We start from the raw sequence: 13,092 nt of genomic DNA on the forward strand, positions 1-13,092 counted from the left end.
CGTTTTGGCTATGGCCCTATCTTGTGCCCTATCTTAAAGCAGACAGGTGTACCCCAACAGCAATACAAGATATTCCCTGACCAACCTGCTAAATAGGGTTGTTATGGTTGTTCAAATTTAAATTGAATATCGGGTGGAAAGACAACCTTGTGTTGTAGTGTTTGCCCACTTGCTTGGCCCCATTTCTTGCAAGGATCAGTGGATTACACCAACATTTTACCATACACTTAAGCTAATTAACCTCAATATACTTTCTAAATTCTATCCCCCAGAATCTAATTTATACATAAACACAGAGCACTGTCTTATAGTCTATAAGTCTGTCTTATAGGCTGTAAGTTTTTTCTGCTCCCATGTAAACAGCTTAGCCGCATGCTCTATTTAAGCAGCCTAGCAGACCATCAGATCTTTCTCTGTCTACCTGTCTCTACATGTCTAGCCTACTACAACAATAGACCCCCACCCCCTCCTAGCCGCTTACCACAACACTTAGCATTCACCGGTCAAATAGCCTTCATTTCATCTTTGTTCGGATGTGGTTTGCTGTTTGTCTTTGTGTGTGTGTGTGTGTGTGTGTGTGTGTGTGTGTGTGTGTGTGTGTGTGTGTGTGTGTGTGTGTGTGTGTTTGGTCATGGATGTGGATGTGTGCTTCTTTGTTGCCACTGTTTGTGTAGTCTCTGAGTGTGTTATGTGTGTGTGTGAGTTCAAAAACGCCTCAAAACAAGTTAAATACATTTCAGCTGAGAAAAACTATGGCAATGCAGAATTGTCCAATGCTGTAAACAAGCATTTATATCAGTGTGCTTGTGTCCGAGTAGATGATGGTGGCTGAGGCAGTGACCCATCTTCAGCCTTCGTGCCCTCTGTACGTGACCTATGGTCACTTCAAGAATCAAAGCCCTGAATGCACCCCTTGCACCTGGCTCTGACATTCTTTGTGGAGCTTAAACAAAGTGGGACAGCAAACAGAATAAAGTGTTACGCTAACGGAAGCTCTTGTCTGCCCTTCCTGTTCTCCTGTTCTTTGCTCACCCTAGTTAAATGAACAGGTTGCATATAACCCAAAGGTTGAGTGTAGTATCTGAACACTTTTCAACATGGGTACAATATTTAACCAATTAAACATTAATAAAAAATTAATGCAGTTAATTATTGTACCCTTATTCTAAAGTGTGTATCCTGATTTTGATCAGAGGGATATACACATGCTGTATGTTTTTAAATAATCTTCTAAGGAACCTAATCAATTAAACTCTCCATTTTATTTACTTAAGCAAACAGGATGATAACTAACCCTCTTCTTAGGAAATGTCAAGTATATATTAGTATTGACCAGGGGGTACAGCATGTCATATGATGTGAATGATGATCTAAGTATCTTAATGAACAAAGATTTCCATAATCTATAGTTCAATCCTGAGTTAATAACGAAGCACCTTCTAAAGTCAACGCTGTTACTATGATTGACAAGGGACTGTAGTGAAAATAGAGAGCAAACTGCCATAAGGCCCAAACTCGTAACCCTCTCCCTCTCTCTCTTAAGTGACCCCGGTAATGATATTGGACATCCAAGCATAATTATAGACTACACTTCCCCTGCAGCATGGATTGCAATTACAGCTCTGAGGATTTACAGCTGATGTTAAAATAGCAGTAGCATGCCCCACCCACTATCTTTTATTATCAAGCATTTAGTAACATTGCAATACACAGCAATGTTTTGAATATCTGCGATTCAAGTTAGGAACGTGTAAAAGGAGTGCTAAAAGAGAATACAATAAGAGATTTTTTTGGAATAGGATGTTTCCCTAAACAAATGAGACACTACAAATGTCAAGGTTAACAAGACTGCAAGTGCGATAAACAATAAGCGATGAAAAAAGAGTTGACTGATCCTCAAAACTAGACATTAATATTGATTCAAATGACAGAAAACGCATGCATAATTCTCCACACATTGGGTTCCTCCTTTCTGACTACTGACGAATAAAAGGGATTCTAAGCAGTGAAAAGTTCTCAGCCAGGAAAACAGTCCCTATTGTTCAGTGACAATAAAGTGTACAGCTTTATTCCTCCCACCCTAGATTCACCTCTTTCAATTTTGCACATACTTAAGCTTTACTTGACCCGGGTCCCTACTCTGACCCCTTTCCTTTAGCCCTGCTTCCCTTTCCATTGGGGGTAAAAGGAGCCTGGTGCCGGCAGTGCCTCTAAGCATAGCTTCAGTCATGGCCAACTGCCTTAAGTCTTTGTGATGCAAACATCTGGGAGACTGACAGGGGAAAGAAGTTTTAAGTTTTAAAGGGGAGAACGCTTAGGAGAAGGATATGGGTTTAGTAAACGTTCCCTTGAGGCACGTGGGGGCTCAGCTGTCTGTGGAGTCAACGAGGGTGAGCTTTTAAACGAGTATTTCACGGTTCCTACCGTGGTCTTCAATGGTGAAGTAGAAGATGTCATTGGTGGCGTTGCTCCCATCCAACAGCACGTAGCTGATCTTCATGTCATCGATGTCAGCTGACAGAGAGAAGAAAAAAATTGGAGACAGTTGGAGAGGATTGACAGTTGCAATCTTCTTTTGCATTAGTTACAGCCCTGAAGCTTTATTGTAAATTATACCTTTAGGACAAAAAGTAAACATAATAGCTTTTGGCTGTCATTCTAATGGATGCATTTATTTAATGTAATAATCTTGGAAATGTTCACGTAAATACATTTATTTCAAGTCACTTTGTATGCAAATTGATGAACGCATTAGCAATGTGATTGTTACAAACTGGGTGTCAGTGGTGACCCACGCGGGAAAAATCACAAGCGGCACACAGGCCCGTTATCTATCACGCAGCAGTGGCTGTTCCGCCAGAGAGTGTAGGCAAATGCAATAGACTCGCACATCATCCCACTTGAGTGTGATGCGGTGTACCGTTTTTTATGGTAGCGTTACCAGTAAACCAACCGTCAACAGTCAAAACCTTAAAGTTGGTTTAAAAAATATATATATATATATAAATGTATATTCTATAAGAATTCACAGCATATTTCATTAAACTGGTAGCATTAAGAAAGCTACTACTATTCATAATTATGATGATGGTAATCATGCTATTTTTTTTTAAACAGTTTTGCTTACCTTGAGTGAAGGTTGTGATGCTGTCATTGCCCACGGCCGTGTTGATGATCAGGCCGTGCAGAGGCGCCTCGGTCACCACGTACTTCAGCACGTTACGGGGGCTGTCTCGGTCCTCAGACCTCAGGGCCTTGCTGGTCACCAGGAACCCCACGTGGCCTGTGGGCAGGAGTCTCAGGGAGGCCGCGGCCTTGTTGACCACGATCTGGGGGACGCCGTTGTCCACCGTGTTGACCTGAATGGTCATCATCTGGGGCTTCCGTGTCTCGTACACGGTGTCGGGGAAGACGTAGAAGTCGGTGTGCGTGCCGTCGGTGACGGTGAAGGAGAAGCTGTCGTCGCTCGTCTCCGTGCCGTCGTGCTTGTAGGTGATGAGGTTTTCGTTCAGGTCCTGCTTGGTGAAGCTGGTTATCGGCTGTGTTTTGTTGAAGAGCAGCTGTCCGTGGACAGGCACCTGGGTGATGACGAACCTCAGATTTTTATCCGGTGTATCGCGGTCCTCTGCCGTCAACTCAAACGGTGTGATGAGCTTGGTTTCTCCCTCTCCCACCACCATTTTGTTAATGGTAAGGACTGGTTTCTTGTTATCCACATCGGTGATGGATACTCTGAAGGTACGGAAGACCGGGTTGTAGCCGTCTGTGACCTCAAACTCAAAGCTGTCCATCTTCATCTCGTCATCCGAGGTGTGGATGTAGTAGACCTTGTTGCCGGCCAGTTGTAGTTGGGTGAAGGTGGAGATGGGAACACCTGGGTGGTCGGTGCACTCCAAATGCCCCCTGCTGGGGGCTCGAGTGATGCTGAAGCTGAGGTGTTCATCTGGAGAGTTAATGTCAGTGGTGCTCAGGAGATCAGTGGTCAGAGTTACTTTGCCTCCTTCTTTCAGAGTCACCCCTTTGTTGATAACATCAGGAAACACCATGTCAATACTTCCGATGTTGATGTAGAAGTAACGGTCAATAAGGGGATTAATGCCATCGGTGACATCGAACTTCAAAAGGTCACGGATGCCCTCTTGGCCCGTGTGCACATAATGGATCAGCTGTCTGTCAATTTCGTCCTGCGTGAAGTTCATGCCAAGGGTGATATTACCGGTAACATCTCCGAACTTAGTGATGCGTTGAAGATATCCTTGAGTCGGGCCATAGCGCATGACATACGTTAGTGTTTTGTCCTCTGAGTCCAGGTCTGTGGCCTTTAACACCTTATTGCTGATTATTTTCGTCTCTCCAATTTCCACTTCAAGTCCATCATTTATGGCCATCCTGGGCGTCTCATCGTCGACGGAAATGACCATGACGATAACTTTCTTTGTCACTGTATTTTTCCCATCCGAGAGCCTTATTTCAAAGCTGTCTTCTGTGGTCTCTGAGTCGTTGTGTTCATACACAATGTTGGAGCCCTCCTTGATCTGTTCCAAGTTGAACTTGGTCACCGGGACAGATCCAGTGCTGAGTTGCTGAACTATTACGCCATACTTGGGGTTTTTGATTATCTCAAATTCCAGCTCATCCCCAGGGATGTCTGAGTCGGCACCATTCAGGATTGGCGTATCAATGACCAGACTCATACCCTCCATGACTACAAACTCACGGACGAAAATCTCAGGCTTTTCATCATTAGCTGGGATGATGACGATAGGGAAAAAGTGGCGTTCTGAGAAATTGATACCATCTGAGCAACGGAAAGTGAACCTGTCCTCAACTGGTTCCACTCCTTTGTGGATGCTCTGAACATAATAGATATGACCGAGGCCAATGTCCTTGACACTGAATGCAGTGATGGCTGTGCCGGCCCTGGACTTCTCTGAACCTGGGGCTGGAGAAACGTTCTCCACGTAGCCAGAGGTGGGCTGGACAATGATGGTGCAGAGGATATCGTCGTTTTCTGTGTCAATATCCTCTGTCTGGATGTGCTCCAGAGTAATAACATTCTTCTCCCCTTCAACAACCACAAACTGATCTCCGACAGTGACAACCGGTGGAACGCTGTCCACCGGAAGAATGGTGACATGAACCCTCAGCCCTTGGATCTTGTTCCCCCCGATCACCCACTGTTCCGACATGTCGGACAGAGTCAGGTTGAATGAGTCTTCTTCTCTCACTGGCCCAATTTCCCCGGTTGTGTGGGCATACACCACCACACCATTTATTATATCCTGCTGGGTGAATCTTTCAGCTGGGACTCCATTGACCAGGATCTCACCCATCCTTGGCGGCTCCTCCACTATAAAGGTCAACACAAGGTCGTCTGTATCTTCATCGTGGCCCTGGATGACGTTGTTTGTGATTTCTGTCGCTCCATTCTCTAGAACATCTATGGAGGCTCCGAGCAGGCCATCGGGGAGGGTAATAGTTGGGCTCTCATCATCCACAGGCTCAATGCTAATTTTGATGATGATGGGAACCTCGTGGAAACCATCGCTGACATCTAGCTTGATGACATCAGTCAGGGATTCCTTTCCACTATGTATGTAAGACAGGTGGGAGTTGGCTATGTCCTCAAGCACAAATGTCTCTCCATTTGACATGTCAATGCCTAAGTACTGCAGGATACCATGACGGGGAACCTGGGTCACAGTGAATATAATATTTTCATCTTCAGTATCCTTATCAGTGGCGTGGAGCTCTTTTCTGCTGATAATATGCATACTTCTCTCCAAAACAGTGAATCCAGTATTAGTAATCACTGGTGGTTTGTTGTCAACGGGCTGTAGGAAAATAGTGAAGACGCCATCTGCGGTGTTACCAGTGGTGTCCTCCACAGTGAATGTAAACTGAACCACTTTAGGGGTGATTCCCAGTTCCTGGTCTGGGGGTTTGTATGCCACTTTGTGGTGGTTGACCTGCGCCTGGGTGAACTCTGTGATCACAGTGTCAGGGCTGTCGGTCAGAACAATCTGCCCCAGTTGAGCAGGGTTGTTCTCATCTGTGTCAGTGGGGGGCTTAGTGATGGTGTACTTAATGTCCCTGTCATCTGAATCCAGATCAATGTAAGCCAAAAACGCACTTCTCAAGTGTGTCAGCTCATACTCTTGGACCGTCATGTGAAGCGTGGCCCCAGCACTTAGCTCGGGTGCGAGGTCGTCCACAGGGTGGATTTTAATGGTGAATGTGTGCTCTCCTGATTGGTTTGGAGGGTCATTATCGTCTTGCACACGGAATACCAAATGGTCAATCACGGTAGTGGTGCTATGGGGTCCGATGTGACGGTAGAAGAGCTTTCCGTCAAGAATATCTTGCTGAAACAACTCAGTCACCACCTGTTCAAACATCTCATCCGTCTCACTGAACAGCCAAAGAGAGGGGTCAGTGGGAGGCTCCACTTGTCTGAGGAGTAGCTGCCCTAGGCTTGAATAAGGAGCTTCTATAATAAATTTAATGGTGGAATCTTCTGAATCAATATCTGTGGCACTCAGGATGAATGGAGAAATCTGCATGACTTCATTCTCGAACAGCACCAGGCCTGTGTTGGCATTGATGATCGGGGGTTCATCATCAGTGGGGGCAATAGTGATCGGAAACAAAAACTCAACGTCGTTACTACCGTCACTCATTCTAAAAATAATATTGTCACTGTAGGTGTCACTGCCATCGTGCTGGTACACCACAATGCCGGCGTCTAAATCGGCAGGCGTGAAGAATTTTCTACGTGAGCCAAGTACAGTCAGTTGACCGTGCTTTAGTCCATCAATAACAGTGATTCTCACATCTTCCAGGTTATCCTCGTCGCTGATCTCCAAATTCTGGGAACTTGACAGGGCTCGCGACTGCCCCTCAAACAGCAACTGCCCTGTGTTCTTGGTTGCCACCGGAGCTAATGTATTCATAGGCTTCACCACAATCATGAAGGCAAAAGTATCAGACACAGCCCCATCCGTGTCTACAATTTCAAACTCAAGCTGGAAAATCCTCTCTACCTCTGAGTCTTCCGAGGGGGGCTTGTAGGCTATTTTGAGATCTTTAATGTCTCTTTGGTAGAAAGATGTGATGGGCAGGTTCTGATCATCTGTGCTAATGATGTAGCCCTGCTCATAGCTGAGCGGGGAAGTGATGTTGAATATCAAATCATCCGGGTCTGACTCAGTGTCCTCAGCTGCCAGCATGTCACTGGTGATAGCCGTCATCACAAACTGATCGATCTCCATCATCATCATGGCTACAAAGCTTGGTTTAGGAGCCGTGTTCTCCGCACCCTCTCTAATTCTAACCATCATCTGGAAATGCTCTTGCATGATGGTGTTGCCATCAATGTCCTGCAGTTCTATCATCATGGGAATATAGTCTCTGTTTGGCGACTTAGTGTTTGCGGTGTGCTTATAGCGGATGCCTTGCTTAACAAACTCGTCACAGTCAATCATCTGGCCGTTGGTGGAGTTATTCAAAAGCATGCCATACCTTGGAAGACCTCCGGCGCCGACCAGAGTTGCCATCTTACACTGTGTGACACCATCCTCAAAAGAGAACTCCAGACCCTTTTTGTCAATGGGGTTGCTGTTTCCGTTGAGCTTGTCCACAGACAGAGGCATATTCCTGGTTAGGATCTCCAGCTGCCTGAACACCACCTCCACCTCCAGCATGAAGGGGATGATCACTGTTTCAGTCTGGGAGTCGTAGCGCAGCTGAAGCTTCACCCGGTCCGTGCTGGGGCTCCGAGCACCGAAATGGATGTACTTCACATCGTCTGTCCCAAAGTCACAGGGGAACCTCTTAGGGGACAGGGTCCCGGGCATCTGGGCCAGTGGGTGGTTGTCCAACACAGTGATTTGACAGCGGTCCCCTGGCTGCACGTCTGTTACCAGGTCATTGATGGGGTCCAAAAAAACAGACCTCCCCAAGGGAACTCGGATTCCATTGTTGGCAACGATAATATCGTCTTTATTAAGTCCGGCTCTTTGGCGATGGAGAAAAGCTGGGTTATAGGGCTCAGCTCTAACTGAGGCAAAGCAAGAGGCCACAAATACAACAAGAAGGCATCTCAAAAGTGCCCTAGGTTGAGATTTTTGCAGACAACCAGCCATATCCACTGCTAGTTGTTCTGCATTTAATGCAGAAATCAGTGGGAATACACACTGTCCTATCCACTAAAGAAAAAAAGAAAAAAAGATATCAGCAATGGAAAGCAATGTATTCTCGCTTCTCTCTCTTCTCTCAATCTCTCTGTATCTCTGCTCTCTTGGGTTGGCTGTGGCCCTACAGAGACTCTCTCCCACTCACCCAATGCATGTGTAGCAGTGGGACTGTGCAGGTAATAATGAAACACTAGAAAGTGCTAGAGCCTGACTCCTCCCTCTGCTTACACAGCCAGGGAGCCGCCTGCCCCCTTGGCTAATTTAAGAAAGACCATTGGACAGCCTGGGGAAGCACTACCCCCCCCCCCTAAGCCCACCCCAACTCCTCACAAAAATGCTGCATCAATGGGTCTTTTTTGGATGGGTGGGGGGAACAAAAGTATCAATGACGGTTTTTTAATTTCTGCCACATATTATGTGCCAACACAGAAAAACTGAAAAATTATTATCAAACGATTATGATGTGTTTAAGTTACAACCTCGATCATGTAGATATTTAGGTATTTTATGGACGCTTAATTGATAGTAGTGGCATTGCTAATAGCTATAACAAAAGTCATCCTGTTAGGCTAATGTTTTGTAAAAAAGTAAAGGGTAATATTCTATGGAGAAAAAGATCTTAGGAAAGCATTAAATTAATCTTTATGGTATTTCTTAACCTGCTTTCATTAAAATCATCACAAACATTCCTTTGCATTCCTGTAGTAGAAGTGAAAACAATGTAATGCAAATACAAAGTCAAACCTAAGCACAAGTCTACCCTCTTCATAGCGGACGGTTTGAAGCCATAAAGACCATCTCTCTGGGACGTCCCGGCACCGCAGGTCCCTGCGGTTTCCCACAGAGTAGCCAGCGTCTCTCTTCAGCTGGTCTGACAGGTGGATGCCTGGACCCAACAGACAAAAAGATCTAGAAATCAGTCTGAATAGCTTTAATATTTTAAATAAAACAAATAGCTGTCCTAGAATGCTAAGAATTCACATACACTTCATTTTAAGAGTTGATGTCATTCATCAATCCTCAGTGTGTTCAAATTGTGCTCCTACCTAAATCAACCTAACATACTTGACATTAAATCACTCATACTCTAAATGTCTGGCTAAAATGTCTTGATTTATTGGATGGACGAATCCAATCTTGCTTTGTTGTTCAAGGTGATTGACCTACAATCACCTCCAAAACAGAACAGCTGGTATGTTCTGTTTTAAAATGATACAAGCATCCATAAATTTCCCTTGCCCCCCTTTCCTTTAATTCTACAATTCTACCATTCCAGCTATCACTATTAAATAATGAATGCATATACAATTATGGTATATGTCTAATGGAGACAGCCAATGTTAACTGTATCACACTCACCTTGAAAAAAGCACAACAGAGAAATGACACAGTCCCTTCTGAATGCGGTGACAATGGCAGAATGGGAGGTTTGTTCGGATGATGTTTTTAAGGTCATGTAAGGATAAAAATACTTAGCGGCCATTTATGGAGTATCATTTGAGGAGGGCAGGAGACTTAATCAAGTGGTCTGTATCACTTTGCAGACACGTCTTGCATGTCTTTCTCTCAATTTGAATTCTATACCATTTTTCCAATAAAAGATTGATCTATGAAGTTACATAACCTACAGTATTTATTTTCTACCAATTCCTATCTTTATCTTTATTAATCCTTCCCTCCAACGATGTGAGAAAAATGTTGCATTGTATATAATTTTTAATAATGTTTTAAACATGTATTAAAAGAGCAATTGGTTCATTATCATAGAACGATGAATGCGTGATTAGCTGATAAAAGTTAGAAAGCTAATACCTTCAATGATTATATATATATATATATATAAAGTGGTGGCTACAAATCGGCTACCGCTAATAAATATATCAAAATGAAAAGGTTGGCGATTATGGTGTGTGACGAAAACACGGCCTGAGCTAGCAACATCAGAGCTAGAAAGCCTACAGATCACAGCATTGGCTGAATAGCCAAGATGCCAGTGTCAAAGAAATTCTAGATCTCTCTTTTCATTACATCCTCTAAATAGGTGTGTTGCCCTTCTCCCCCCTGACTGCATTTGGACCAAGCTTTTTATAAGTACATACAAATATATCTCCTCAGGATGTCCTCTGTAGTGGAACGAATGAGCCATAGCACCTCTTCATGTGCTTTGGCCTACGGGTGGCTTATGAACTTTGATCTTTAGACCAACAAAAGGCTTTCTATGTTCTTATAATACATTTCTGTGTCGTACCTGTTAACAAATATGAAATGATAAATCTATCCCACGTTTCCTAAATTGAACAAAATAATGATATTATGAATGATATTATGAATGGTGGATGAAGCTCAGATGTTATCAGTACATCTCATAAAACATAAATACATTGGTTGTTGAAGCTCTATAAGTCCCTATCGCTCTTCATCACAGAGGTCATAGGCTCTTTGGCTGGACCGTGTTGAGTGCTGGGAAAGCCCTCTACTTCCAGCAGGACACCTGCTGCTACTTGGTGTCCAAGGTAAACACACAGATCCTAAAGTCTCACCTCGTCCTCAGAGCAGCTCCAATGACAGCCACACCCTGTGACCCCATGATGGATGGGGAACAAAGCTTGACTGATTAAAGCACTCGATGGCCCACTGCCACCCAGAGGGGGGATGAGGAGAACCAGCTTTTCTTGCTTTCCACTTGGTCCACATGTTGTTTTCAGGAACAAACAATGGATGTTTAAAATTATGTCTAATATAATGTAATCCAGCTGTGATTAGTTGTGGTTATATTGTTGACTATTTATATTGGGTAAAATAAACCCACTTTTATTCATATTACAATATTGTTATACACAGTCTGTGAAAAGGTATTGATTATTAATATATAGATTCCTCATATGTGTGTAAAATCAATCAGACTTTTCAGTACCTTGGTGCGTTTCCCACACGCACTGTTGATGGATGGTCTGCTTTATCTGCATATAGGATGCCGGTTCACACAGGTTCATCACTGACAGCAAAACATGAGCAAGCATACATACATTACATGTGTATGTGTATGCACAGATGTATGAGTTTGTGTGTGTGTGTGTGTGTGGGTGTGCGTGAACATGCATTGGTTGTATATAGAAAATAAAGTTATTGGCCACCTATATAGATACACACATAAAAGCCTTGAGCAAGATGATCTAGTATTCATCATAAGTCACTTAAAAGTGCCTGCTGAATGACAAGTAAATAGTAAGATAATAATATCTGTTTGCTATCCTAGATATGCATCATGATAGAAGCCCCCAGTGCAGCTAAAGTCCTACCCCAGTGACAGTAGATAAACTCCTCATACCCCCTGGAAATAGTTCAGAATAAGTCCCTTCCCCCCAACACCCCCCCCCCCCCCCCCCCCCCCCCCCCACACACACACACACACACACACACATATTTCCTTCACTGTGACATTCTGTTTGTGTCACTAGTATCCCAATCATCCGGTGCTGTTGTAAATATACACAGCGTATAAATAGAGGTTATGGAGACCCAAGACATTTGGATCCAGTTCATAGCCGAGGTTTGGGTTCATCCGGGCTAGGGGCTCTGGTTGTGTGGGGAGCCATGACTGTGGTCTGCTCCCAGTTGAGAGGATGGTATGGTATGGTTCCTTGTGGTGGTGGTGCCGATAAAAGCGTCCTTCCGGTGGATGGAGATAGGATGCTGCTGTATGTTTTACTTAAGCGAGTCTAGGCCATGGAAACAAGACTGTTATAGCGACTGGATCAATCCCAAACACTGGGCAACACTGGACCATAGATGGTACACGCCGGTGGGACTGAGGTCATATAAAGACCTGCATTATGTGGCATGTCTCAATTCATACATAAGCTGAATTGCTCTGTTGAGCTCATGCATTTTTCTCTTTTGTATTCCTCCTGATGTATGATCTCATCAAGTGAGGATGGGTGGGTGGGGGAGTTAAAGCTCTTTTATTAAAAGTGTACTTTAAACTGTGAAGCTACAGTGAATGGGAAATCTTGTGAGGGTGTAAACTGGGGGATGGACTGTCCCTCAGTAGTAGAAGGGCGGGCCTACCGCGACTCCCTTCTGGCTGCTCTGCCTGCGTGTGCCATTCGTCCTCCGCAGCTCATCCAGGATGCGGCAGCGCGGCTGGTCCTTAACCTCCGCTAGTTCTCCCACACTACACCACTGTACCCTGCACTGGCTACCGATGCTGTGATGCTGGACACTGGGCTGGTGCTGTCCCCCAGTAGAGGCAGCTGACCTGAGAAAAACTACAGTGAACCAGGGGTCTCGTGAGGCCAGGGGGGCTGGGATGTTATTCTGTCCCCCGGCAGAGGCAGCTGACATAAGAATGCATGCGACAGCGTGGGGGATTCCTGTCTTTTAACACACTGATTCCTGTCTCTTTGAACTCAACACATATGCACCTGGAGTGCCTGTGTGCACTGATGGCAAGAAGAAATAGAGGCGGTGGTAAGGGAACTATGGAGAGAACTATAAATGAAGCATTGTTTGCTTTTCCAGGTTATGAGTCATTGTTTGTAGTCATATTGGCTGGTGATACAATGTATGATGTATTAATTATAACCAGGTTATAGCTGTTGTCCTAACCCTAAAGCACAATTATGTTCAAAATGTGTTTTTATAATAATCTAGAGATATAATAATCAGTTTTGCATAGTTATAATGATGCTAATTATTTATTCATAGTCTAAACTTCAATGGTCATTTGTCAGGTGTACAAATGAGAAAAAGTGAGGAAAAAACTATTTTATTAATGTTTGATGTGATGATATCAGAATGAATTGCTTATTGCTAAAAAAGTATGGATGTGTGTTAATATCTTGCAATATCCAGTACTGATGCCAAACAACACAAAAATAAACATAAAAGAGGGAAT

The 13,092-nt window shown here is 44.1% G+C and overlaps 1 protein-coding gene across 1 annotated transcript in view; it reads right to left on the reverse strand.

Moving 5' to 3' along the window:
• Nucleotides 1–8,314, reverse strand: part of frem3 (Fras1 related extracellular matrix 3) — a 35,180-nt gene extending 26,866 nt beyond the window's left edge. The window contains exons 1-2 of the mRNA XM_084465650.1: nt 3,128–8,314; nt 2,425–2,514 (exon numbers count right to left, since the gene is read on the reverse strand). Coding sequence (XP_084321776.1) covers nt 2,425–2,514; nt 3,128–8,144 — 5,107 coding nt within the window. The 5' untranslated portion in view covers nt 8,145–8,314. The remainder of the gene's footprint in view (nt 1–2,424; nt 2,515–3,127) is intronic.
• Between the last annotated feature and the right edge of the window lie 4,778 nt (nt 8,315–13,092).

This window comes from Micromesistius poutassou (assembly GCF_964030765.1).
Source record: "Micromesistius poutassou genome assembly, chromosome: 3".
In the NCBI taxonomy this organism is placed as follows: domain Eukaryota; kingdom Metazoa; phylum Chordata; class Actinopteri; order Gadiformes; family Gadidae; genus Micromesistius; species Micromesistius poutassou.